This window comes from Mizuhopecten yessoensis, unplaced genomic scaffold, assembly GCF_002113885.1.
Source record: "Mizuhopecten yessoensis strain PY_sf001 unplaced genomic scaffold, ASM211388v2 scaffold4121, whole genome shotgun sequence".
NCBI classification, from domain to species: Eukaryota; Metazoa; Mollusca; class Bivalvia; order Pectinida; family Pectinidae; genus Mizuhopecten; species Mizuhopecten yessoensis.
Window position 1 is genome coordinate 633,107 of NW_018405386.1, and position 12,470 is coordinate 645,576.

Here is a 12,470-nt window from a genome sequence, read left to right on the forward strand (position 1 = left end):
AGGTCCGATGCTTCCCGAATGTATATTATTTACATTTTGAAACCTCGACTTTGATTGGATGATTCGAAACAGCGGCATTTCTGAAGTGGAGAAAGGTTTGTAACTCACATGTGAATTAGTTTTCTCGTCTAATTAATTGTTAATGACCAGCTAAAAGTTAGTTGTTCATATTGAAATTACGCAAATGTATCCCGTTATCAATATGTTATCATTTCTGTTATTTGAATTGATGAAGAAGCAAGAAACGATCAAAACATTAGAAATCCTGAGTTCACACGGCATGCGAGTAAATGGCGATTTTATTTTTGAAATATTAGAAAATTTAGATTTAAAATATAAGCAGTTGTGCGTCGCATATGCGCGTCTAATCTTCGTACATGTTCATATCATGCTGAATATGTCTACTATAGAAGCTGTGTTGCCATCCAATGAACTCGAATCAAAGTTCGTTATTTCAACATGTTCAAACTTGAGCGGACTTCCGCTCTGAAGACACCATCAATAACAAATACATAGTCACAGTCGCATGTTTATCAGTGTATGTGGATATTTACATTAATCATATAGGTAATGGGACTCTTGTTATTTCAGAAACAGTTTTTGAAGAGAACTGAAAAGGAATAACCTCTTTTTCACACCAAACCGAGAAAAGAAACAATGGAGGATTACATCAAAATTGAGAAAATTGGTGAAGGTGCGGTATTGCTAAGAACTATTAAACAAAATAATCAGTAATAAGGGGAAAATATAAACGTCATATTTAAAACTGAGATCAGTTATCAACAGTTCATAAAATTAATAATTTAAGATTAATAATTTACGTAGTCCTGTATTCGGTGTCGGGTCGTTTCGGGACATGTCAAAAGTCGTTTCGTTTTTTTTTTGTTTTTTTTTAAATTTGAACAATCGATTGGATAAAAGTTATTGCAACTTATCATAACCTTCTCCCGTCATACATTTATACATTTACCATGATTTTAATAAAACATGAATAGATAATGCACAACATTGGATTTGATAAATTGATTCACATGTCTAAAATATAGTCTATGTGTCTCACGTTTTTACTTTCGTGAAATTTGATTTCAATATAGCAAAAACAAAATGTTTAAAACATTGTTAGAATCGTCTTAATGTCAATAATGGAGAATATAGGCTACATTCACTATCCGGTTGAAACGGTTGAACCTGTAAAGAAAACGACAGGTACAGGTTTGGACCAAGGCTGACCTCACGAAAATTTGGTACGTGTAGATTGAGGGGTCCAGACGTACATGACTGAAACTAAAATGCTGACTATTGCCAAATTGCGTTATTTCTTTCTAAAACAATGTCAAGCCACATGTAGTTTTTAAGATACATTATGTAATTCAGTGGACGCATGAAAGAAGGGCATAATATTCTTGATACATTGTTTTTTTATTCTCCGAAAGTGTGGATTTTTAGCTCTGCTTATGGAACGGTCCAAGTGTGTTGGTTTATCGTGGAAATTTTTTGTGCCACACGTAACATTTCAACCTGGATACGCGAATGTAGCCATAGTGAATTGAAAACATATTACATGTATTACAATATCAACCTATTAATAACGAAAGAAATTGAATTTTGAATTTTATAAGTTCCTCTAGATCTGTATTTAAAAATGAGATTAGTTTCACCAGGTAACAATTAACACACTGTTAATCAGGTAAATGTTGGTAGGTATCCCCTCAAGCTCTAGCAGTCACGTAACACTAATCAACCCAGGCACGGGTAGGTTGTGACGCAGGTCATAGACTGAATCCATATTTGTGTACAGGACTTTTTATGAAATGGGAGGGAAATGTAATTTAAAAGTTATGAAAATTTTATATGTCCCGAAACCACTTGTTACCGAAACAACCTGTTACTGAAACGACTAGCATTCCTGTATTTGAAAGACAGTCATCTAGCTGTCATTAACTACCATGGTGTCTTGTTTATATTTAAAGAAGTGTTCAGAGTATGGTTGCATTTGTACAGTCTATCCCACATTATGAAGTTGATCGGATTTTAGGATACTGACGTATATGTCTATCTATCTATCTATATGTTACACTCCACAGAGACCCAAAATGGTTTTAATGTATGTAGACATATTCCACCACAGCCAGGTTCATTATAATTTTGTCATTTGCAATTAACCAAAATATTGCAAATGTATAAGCTGACAGTGTACAGTACATGAAAAGATAAAACCATGCAGCAAATCAAAACATGGTGTTAAAGGAATTATTATATTAATACCATTTTAAAAATATGTTCCTGGGTGGATTTAAGCAAACACATTTTATTATAGAGCTGTCGCGATATTCCTCGCACTTAAGCACTTAAATTTTCAAATTTTGTGTTTGAGCGTTTTCATTTATTGTTTGGCTTGCCAAATCTATAAAAAAAAGAGTTTGCTTTTTAACAAATAACCTGAACATGAGATACTTATAACACACTGGTAGAAAAAGAAATGATACAATGAAATCATCGTTTATGTTAACAGGAACTTATGGAGTTGTATATAAAGGCCGACACAAAAAGTCAAACAGAACTGTTGCATTGAAGAAAATCCGTCTGGAGAGCGAAGAGGAAGGCGTGCCATCCACCGCAATCCGAGAAATATCGTTGTTAAAAGAATTGCAGCATCCCAATATTGTAGGGTATGTTTTTGTGTGGTGCTTGATGCAAGATACCATCAACCTGTATATGACAGGAGAAAATTATTATTCATTTATCATTGTCATTTGACCATTGACATCCTGAGTCATATGACAGCACTGATAAAATGACGTCACAAATTAAATATTACTCAATTATTTGATTACTTTTATTCCTTATATACTTCTTTTTTATCTGCTTCAAAACGTTCTGTTACAGATTTTAAAATGATAAAAAAAATGAATGACCGACATCAGCTTGTGAATTACCTCATTGTATTCAAAATTCAATGACTGTTGCTTGAACAATCCTCTTATCTCTTGTATATGGATGAAACATCTGTTCATTCTTGGCTCTCTCAGTTAAAGACATTGGTTCTCAATGCAGCCAATGAAAACAAAATGCAGATGTTTAGAATTTAATCATTAAAAGCAATAAACAAGTCATGCCAGATATCACCTCTGTATGTTTCGGCTTATATGGGATTCCTAAAGAATCAGGGCCTTTCTTCTCTATCTTCTGTTCACAGAACATTGCAAAAAACTAAAAATGATCTGTTGTACTTATTTCAACAATTTGTGAACCTTTCATTTCAATGCATCTTGTAACAGCTGTTATGTGTTGTGAAACATCAACCCTCTCCTAAAGAGTACCACTGGTTTTAATTGATATTTTTTGTAATAATGAATGTTTCGAAAAAGAGATTCAGAAATATTTGCCAAATCTTTATGAAACCTTGAAAAAAACCTCAGAAAAGTTTAATCAGTTGAATACCATTGGTCAATTGTAATTGTAAAACCAAGTACATGGAACAAAACATGGAGAAAGGAGGGTAAAAACACACATCTTTTATATTTGATTCATTATTTCAAATTGATAAATGGTTTCAGACTTGAAGATGTTCTCATGCAAGAAAACAAACTGTTTCTGGTGTTTGAGTTTTTGTCGATGGATCTGAAACGTTACATGGACTCAATACCGTCCGGTCAGTTCATGGACAAAATGCTAGTCAAGGTAAGTGTCCCAAGGACAATATTTTTGGCAGAGCTTCTGTAACATCCCAACCTGGACTGAATCAATGGCAACAAAGAGTTGTAAACAACTTCCATTTTACACCCCGTTTCATGTGAATGGCATTACCTAGTACCTTTGGATAAAAATGATGTGATGTCATAAAATTTGAAAATTCAAAAGCCATATTTGGGAAACTGCAGATACTGGGGTATGTTAAATTTGAAAAAAAAGATGATGTTTTAACTGTGTAAGACAGTAGGATCAGATTTATTGATTTGTGTGCAAAAGTTTGCAAAATTGGGTTTGGTTAATCTTGTAAGACCACTTTGTTTATTGTGAAGTGGGGTAGTTATGCATTAATAGTAATTACCCTTAGCTCAGCTTTAGGTATTACTTGTCTAAATTTCATATCTGGCTCAAGTTAAATTTCCTTATCTTCAACCCACATACGAAGGAGCTTATTATTCGACCAGCAGCTGAGTAGTTAATACCTGATTTCCTGTTCGTGTTCACAGAGTTACCTGTACCAGATCATGCAGGGTATCCTGTTCTGTCACCAGCGACGAGTGTTGCACCGTGACCTCAAACCTCAGAACCTTCTCATTGACAATAAGGGGATCATCAAACTGGCTGACTTTGGTCTGGCCAGGGCATTTGGTATCCCTGTTAGGGTCTACACACACGAGGTAGGTTATAAAAGAATTCACTTTCACATCATAGACATCTCTTTTTTGCTGCAGTCATGATGTAGATAATTTTTGAAAGACAGATCTTATTCAAATCAAATCATTCAACCTGTTATTTGTTGATACACTTATATTGTGTCTAATAAGACTGCCTCAGACATCATGTTTTGGGGGCCTTTCTCTCAATACCTGGATTTTTATGCATGTTCAATTTAAAACAATTCAAATATGGAAAGCAGAATTTCAGGAAAAGAAACCATTCCACAAAGTGTCTGACAGATTTAAATTTTACACTCAGAAAATAATGGCTCGCTTTTTTATATAAACTTTACTGATACTAAGTCATGTTGTTTTAAATGCCCATTGTTTACATGGCGAATGTTATCCTTGTCTAGGTTGTGACGCTGTGGTATCGTGCCCCAGAGATTCTGCTTGGATGTCAGAGATATTCAACACCTGTTGACATCTGGAGTATAGGTTGTATATTCGCCGAAATGATCACAAAGCGGCCACTGTTCCATGGAGATTCTGAAATTGATCAACTATTCCGAATATTCAGGTGACCATTTTTGTGCTAACATATAAACAGTATTTACTAAAAAATAAAATAAAAAAATATGGAAATCAAGTTTAGACAAAAAATACCTTTACCTACACTTCCTACCAAATCTTTTACATCCTTGATACTCTAGTGGTTATGCTCTCTGCACCTGTAAAATGTGTCATAGCAAAAAAAAAAGACCTGACCAATTGCTAAGCTGATACAGCTTCATCCTATGAAGATTACAGAGGAACAACACCTGACTTCAAAATCAGTCAATTTTACTGTTATGCTTGGGTGCGATTCTTTTGATTTACATCAAACTAGTCAATGTCAAATTACAATAGGGATTTTCATATTTGGGAATGTATTTTAGTACTATAATGGAAAATTCTACTAGTACTTCTTGGATTTTGCAAGTGCCTGAATGTTTACATTTGTGATTATCAGGACGCTGACCACACCCACTGAGGAAGACTGGCCTGGAGTGACAAACATGCCAGACTACAAACCAACCTTCCCTAACTGGAGGACAAACCAGCTGGCCTCTGCGGTCAAACAGCTGGACAACACTGGTCTCGACATCTTACAGGTAAATATTACGACAAAGCTTTAGCACAAGGTACATTTCAGTAAAGCAATTCTCAAAAGATGTTTTTTTAACTTTGACCTATTCAGCCTTAATTTCATTGGCATGTGAAATATTTCATAACTGTTCTATCATCTGTTGGTAGAACATTTTTTAATTGAATTGATTTAAAAACATATATCCCATCCCAGGACTGCAGGGTGTGTTTAGATGTAACACCTTTTGAATTTGAATAATAAAATCAACCGTGGATAAGAGTCCTGGGCCCGTATTCCTGAATTCGTTCTCGTGCTCAAGCATGGATACTGTGCTCAAACCAACCTTCTTGTAACTCACTTAAATCATGGGCCGAGGTCTGGAAGATCTTTTATAGGAATAGCCTTTAGCGTTATGACTTGGTAAACTTGTATATTGGAAAAAAATAAATATTTTAAGTTGTTGCAATTTTCATTTTTTTTCCAGCAAATGTTGATTTACGACCCTGCATATAGAATCTCTGCCAAGAGGGCGCTGAACCATACCTACTTTGCCAACTTGGACAAGTCCGGGCTTCCAGCAAACCTCACGGCGCCAACATTTTGATCTCTAGTCACAAAAGATAACAAATATGGAACTTGGACCTCATGAATACACACATGTAGTTGTCCGCCAGATGAACAAAAAACAGGCACAGGGTTCCTATTCATGTGCTTATGATTGCAGGAAGAAGTTTTATGCAAATATTGACTTTCCTGCGATATGGGAAAAAAATAATCAACAGGAAGAATGTTTGATAGTAAGTCAAAACTGTTCAGAAGCAAGATGGTTCAACTTCAGGATGTGCTTTTGTGCATGTTGAGTGCCTATTGACATTTATGTACTTATGGAATGTTTTATGCATGACAGTGCTGTATGGAACAGTGAAGTGATAAAGTCATTTATAGCATTTCCATTGGAGACCATGGATAATATGTATATAGTGTGAAGAAAGGTGACCTCATGGATTTTATCATATCTTGGATCATTCCTCAGTTGTAGGAGGTGTTGTGTAAAATCGGCAAATTAGGCCAAAATCTAAAAGTTGTGTGTTACATGTTTGTCAGTCTGAAACAACATACACACTTCCGTAAGGTTTTATAAAGCCAGTTATTAATAGGCAATATAAAAAGCAAGATCCTTGATTTTTCTTTGTTTTTTTTAATTGTGTGTAAACTCTACTGTAAAACATATTACACGTACCTGCAGATATTGATTATTAAAAGGCAAAATTTGTCACCATTTGTCCGATTTGGCCTTTTTGAGTGATGGGGAATACTATTGTTTAGTCTGGTAAATGACTGCACCAAAACTGAAACTTTTCTATCTTTGATAAATATTCTGTGATTTTAGTAAGTTAGTGCTTTCATCATGTTCAGAGGCAACATTAAGACCATTTTGAGGATTAATATACTTATTGTATTAATACCACCAATTGAAAATTTCAAGCAGAAGGCAAAGTGTTCAAAAATTGTTCCATGCTACCTTTTTTTTTCCCTCTTTATATTTTTGCATTTTACTATAAACTGGTTTTCCCACCATCCATCTAGTTCTAGACAAAATTTTCCTACAAGTAATCCTGCCAACTTTTACTGTCAGAATGAAGGTGCCTTGATTATCAAAGTGTTTAAACAGTTTTAATCAAATATTTAATAATCCATGCACCCTTTTCATTTGTTCTTCTATCAAGATAATGGGACTATGGTATTGAAATGCCTTGTAACACATGTTTTGTTCTGAAACCCAGTAGTAATCTATAATATCAAGTTCCCCACAGAATAACAATCATATCAGCCTGCACATGGAGGATGTTTTAGGATTTTTTTACAGACTATGACTCCCATACCCCATCTACATTTTCCCTTGATCTCTCTATATAAGTCTCATTGATGTTAAGGAATTGTATATAGATTATAGAAAGGAAACACCTACTTGTGCATTATAATTGGTGAAAAAAATCTCTTTGCTTCTTTTGTACTTTTTTAGTCTATGTAAAAGTCATTTTCATACTGAAGTTTGCCATTCTACATATTAAACCAAAAATTGAGAATTTTATTTTACCATACAAATTTAAAAAAATAATTCTGTGTTTTACCTATTTCATTTTTTAGCAAAAAAAATAATTCAGTGCTAAAGATCCATATCCTTCAACACTTTCTGTCTTTTTCTGTCTTTCTCTGTCTTTTTCTCCTCCCTATCTCTTCTATTGCTCCTTCTTTTTTTCTTCTTCTTGTCTATCCTAAGATCTAAACTTCAATATTTACGTGTTCTCACAAATTTCTTAGTGTGCAAGTTCATGAACCTGAGTGGAGTTTTTGTATGCATGTTCAAAGTGAGTTGTACCTTATATTATTGTGTTGTTAATTGTACCAACATAAATCTGATGTTTTTATGCTAAAAATATTTAAAGGGACATTCAAGCCTAAGTGTAAAAATATGCCTCTGTTCTAGAAGTTTATTAAATCTTGAACCTTTCAGATGCATTGTTGTCGCTGTGATTAATTAGCATACTGTTTGCTGTTAGATACATAAAAAAAAACACTTGTCAATTACACTGTGATCAAAGGCTTACTGTAATTGTTCAGTGTTTAATTTCCGGTTGTAATGGAATTCTCCTTTCTTTTGAAAATCAAGCCATAAAACGTCTGTTCGTGTGAATGTCCCATTAAATATTGGTATGACCGAATGTTGAGAATTTCCAGCACAGGACGAGATTACAGATCCTTCCACCAATGTGTTCAAGGTGTGAATATTAGTTTTATTAATGTTTAGTTCAGACTTTTAATACTTTGCATGTGGTAAAATTTGTAAAAAAAAAAGATCACTAACCATTATCATACTTCTTGGAAAATCAAGAAATAAAGTGTGCATTCCATTCAATGTGTATTGAGAGTGTGACTGAATACTAACTCATGGGTAGCTATCAACTGGGTTGCTAATTAACTCATGGGTATCGAGGCTCGTCAAGCGTTGTGAAATCTATGTGTAAAATGCATTGCTGGCATTTAACAAGAGTTTCATATTATATATAATCATTGGTGAATTAATTATGGACGGTATGTGGGGCATCATTATAATGTCTTGTATGTTGATTGTGTTTGAATGGCACAGTGTGTTTGTGTATGGAAAAGAATGTATCATGCAATATTTCAATTTGTGATCACTTAATTGTGTATTTATACTGGTAATTAGATCACTTGTGATGAAAAATAAATAAATTAAAAAAAACACCTTTTTTCTTTTATTGTTCAATGTGATAGTTTTATAGATGAGTTGAATCCAAGAAAGAATGAACAGAGAAGACATCTTACCAAACCCTAGTCCCACCACCAAAAATCAGGCAGAACTACTATATACTGTCTGCAAATTTCTCATTTACATATGAAGCCTGGATCGCAATTCTTTATGATGTCAAATCGATTATCAATGAAGTCACCAACAATAGAGATGACCCCAATGACTTTGAATGTTCCCCGACGTCACCAACCGACAGCAGGCCAAGATTTTGAAGAAAATGCACAAAACAGAATGGGGGTAATTTGAAATTTGTGTTGGTATAGCATGATTTTACTGTGGCAAACATCCATTTTACTGGTTTCTCTCTCAATTTTTGACAAAATAATCACAATATACCTGGGCTCACCCTGGACCTTAAACATCAGTATCCAAGTGTCAATTTCAGTGGCCAATATATTTTTAAACGGTGGCCATACTTTCTTGACATGATGTGAAAAGTGAAAATTGAAATTTTGCTATATATTATGTTTGTTATTTAATCTATAACGGGATATATTTCTTTAATATATGTACAGCAGAAAAATCTCAAAATATAGGAGGATTATCCATTAATTATGAAGGTCACCAACCATCTAAGCCAGTGAAGAAGTCTGGAATCATGATGTCAGGACTAGATTTCTAATCGGGTCATGTGATGCAGGAATTGATACTCTTCTGTATCACCTCCTTTTGGCTCCTACTTTATGTAGGTTTTCTGCATGAGTTATCTTGACTGCTAGTTGTATTAAATGCAAGTTAATCAATTCCTGCACAACCAGATTCCGTGTCATGGTGAGACACACCCACAGAAGACATGTCTTGAACAATGATGTGTCCAGGATCGTGCACAAATAAAATTAACCCTAATTCCAATTTCATGCAAGAAGAACTAAATTTGAAAATAACATGAGCCTGTTACTCACCTGCTTTTAATCTCCCTGTAACCAAAGTCTGGCATTTCTTAATGAACTAAATGAAGCTACAGGACAAATGTCATTACCTAGGACTCTTGCTTATTCAGAAGATTCTGTAAGAAGGTTTTTAACCTATTTGACCCCTGTGACCTTTAAAGTGTGTCAAGGTCATTAACTTGAAAACCCTTTATCCCAGCATGCTACAGGCCAAATATCACCATAGCCTTTTTGGTAATTGAGAAGTCACTTAAAAGATTTTGACACAAGTGACACTAAAAGTGGGTCAAGGTCGTTTATTTGAACACAATTGGTAGTCCTTCATTGCAGCATGCTATTTACAAAAAGCATCCCCTTTTATCAACAGGTAATTAAGAAGTCATTTAAAGACTTTTAACACATTTGACCTCGGTGACCTTGAAAGTAGATTAAGGTCATTCATTTAAATTAACTTAAATCTATTCATAGGTTTAATTTCATCACTTTAGGTCTGGTGAGCTAGCAAGGAATAAACAAAACAAAACAAGTTTTCTTATTATCTTTTCAATGATACCATCATTTACATCAAAATTCAATTGACAAGATTACATGACACAATTTAAAGGACACAAATTGCATACTGTGCTTTAATGTTAAAAGGGTGGTTTGTAATCCGATAGATTAACGCTCTACAAACTCAAGTCCTAACGAAACCCTGAAATAAAACATTGGTTTCATAAACATTTAATATAACAGAGATAATGAAATACAAATCTAACGTTCATCTTTATCCTCTCGCACACACTCGCACATTCTCCATTCATTTCCTGGATCCTCTTTCAACTCAACATTATGTCTTATTTCATATTGTGTGCAAGCAGAAATTGTCCTTATATACTTGGGTATAATCTATGGTAGACAAATAATAGAAAAAGAAGGGAACTGAATTATGGAAGCACTTAATTGAATAAAAATTTGTAATTATTATTGTTCATATATTATACTATATGATCAATTACGTAAAAAATTACTTGCATAACAGCACCACAAATGTATATTGGTTTTAATAATTTCATAGTATGATTTCAGGATCAATCTTTTTCATTTCATTGAGATACACTTCCCAATGTGTTACTTTTTAAAGAGATTTGTTTAAGAATCATCTCCCTTTGAATACGCTTTTTGATAGGAGATGCATATGATGGTAGGTACCATATTCCCCTAATGTCTGACACCATGATTGAGAAAATCATAAGTAATCAATTTTCAATAATTACATACATGTTCCCATCTTGAATTTCAGATTTGTCAAATCAAATTCAATGGGGTTATTTATCTTGTAGGCATGCACAAGTAGTTCAATGGAAATCAAAACATTCCTTTAAGAATTATTATACGGAAAACAAGCATCTGTTTTAAAAATTAAAGATGGCCACTGGAAGCCATGCTGATTTCCGGTTTTGTTTCAAAATCAAACTTGAGAAACCATGCATCTATTTTGCAAATTAAAGATGGCCACTGGCAGCCATGTTGAATTTCAGTTTTGGTTCAAAATCAAACTTGAGCTAACAATTGATGCTTAGGATATTTGTAGAAAGCTTTATGAAAAATATTCCTTCAAAAGTGATCACAAGGGAAGCATTTGTGCGGACAACAACAAAGGAGTGATCATTATAACGCACTCTTTGTTTCACAGACAACACAATAAAACAAACTTTTATCCTTGGATAAATCAACGACAGAGAAGATAATGAAAGACTGTTTGAATATCTATAATACTAACAATAATTTGTCATTTGAGAAATACATATGTAGTGTCATTTCATGCGCAGATACATGTATACAGCTCGTTCATGGAGAAGAGAGTGTAAAGCTAGGATATGAAATAACGCTGATTATTAAAACAGAAAAAAACCCAATGGACAATCTATTTGAAAGTACATTATATACATAAATGAATTAGCATTTAAACTCAGCAGGAAATTATATGAAATAAATATTTTAACTTAAACGAGTGCGGTAAAATGTATATTGGTACCATAAATATCTCAACAAATGCAAATGAAATTAAAAACAAATTTACCGACATAGACTTTTAATAGATTTTTCCTAGTTTTACTTTTGCATGTCTTACATAGAAATGGTTGCATAATTATCAATTAACTGTCTAAAGAGTTCCCTTTAGACACTAGAGAAAGGGTTACTTCTGTGCAGAAAATCAGAAGAGCTTACACAGAATTTTAATACACACATGCACATGTACGCAGCATACATAAAAGGGACATAACAATTAATACAGCACAAATTTAAAACAAAGGAAAAATAACTAGCACAACTACTGACGAAGTCTGCCACCTCTGCAGTAAGTACTTGTAATGTGAAGATACAGATGACTCATAATTTATCATTTAAATAACTCAGTTTCCATATTTCATTATTTCCCTATGTGTAATACCTCTGCTATAAACAATAGCAGTTAAATATTCACATCAAGTTTTTACTTACACAAAGTTTTTACAGAATAATCAACAAAAGCATAATAAACATTTCCACTTTCATGTGTGTTTTATAACACAACTGCGACAAGAAACTGTTTCAGGAACAAATTCACAGAATTTAAATTTAGCACAACACTTTTCTAGTCAGATGTCCTATTAGAGACATTACGACTCAACAGTCCTATTAGACTTAAGTTACTTGTCGAGTCCTACTGGACTGGCACTATCAATTAACAGTCCTATAAGACTTAAGTTACTTGTCGAGTCCTACTGGACTGGCACTATCAATTAACA

At 33.7% G+C, this 12,470-nt stretch overlaps 1 protein-coding gene across 2 annotated transcripts; it reads left to right on the forward strand.

The window, feature by feature from the left end:
• Positions 1 to 11: 11 nt before the first annotated feature.
• Positions 12 to 8,743, forward strand: LOC110448550 (cyclin-dependent kinase 1-like). Of its 2 annotated transcripts, XM_021494838.1 has the most exons (8): positions 12 to 95; positions 592 to 694; positions 2,513 to 2,669; positions 3,558 to 3,681; positions 4,197 to 4,367; positions 4,763 to 4,926; positions 5,359 to 5,500; positions 5,960 to 8,743. In XM_021494838.1, exons 2-8 carry the CDS (start codon positions 658 to 660, stop codon positions 6,077 to 6,079), a joined length of 915 nt encoding a protein of 304 aa, XP_021350513.1. In that variant the 5' UTR covers positions 12 to 95; positions 592 to 657; the 3' UTR covers positions 6,080 to 8,743. The 2 variants fall into 2 exon arrangements, with proteins under 2 accessions (XP_021350513.1, XP_021350512.1); XM_021494837.1 differs by lacking the exon at positions 12 to 95 and having other exon boundaries at positions 471 to 694.
• Positions 8,744 to 12,470: the final 3,727 nt, after the last annotated feature.

Excerpts from the sequence above, each read along its gene's own strand:
- LOC110448550 (XM_021494838.1), top strand. The coding sequence starts at position 658 with ATGGAGGATTACATCAAAATTGAGAAAATTGGTGAAG. Across the intron at positions 4,368-4,762 it reads TTAGGGTCTACACACACGAG|GTTGTGACGCTGTGGTATCG; the intron begins GTAGGTTATAAA and ends ATCCTTGTCTAG. Across the intron at positions 4,927-5,358 it reads CAACTATTCCGAATATTCAG|GACGCTGACCACACCCACTG; the intron begins GTGACCATTTTT and ends TGTGATTATCAG.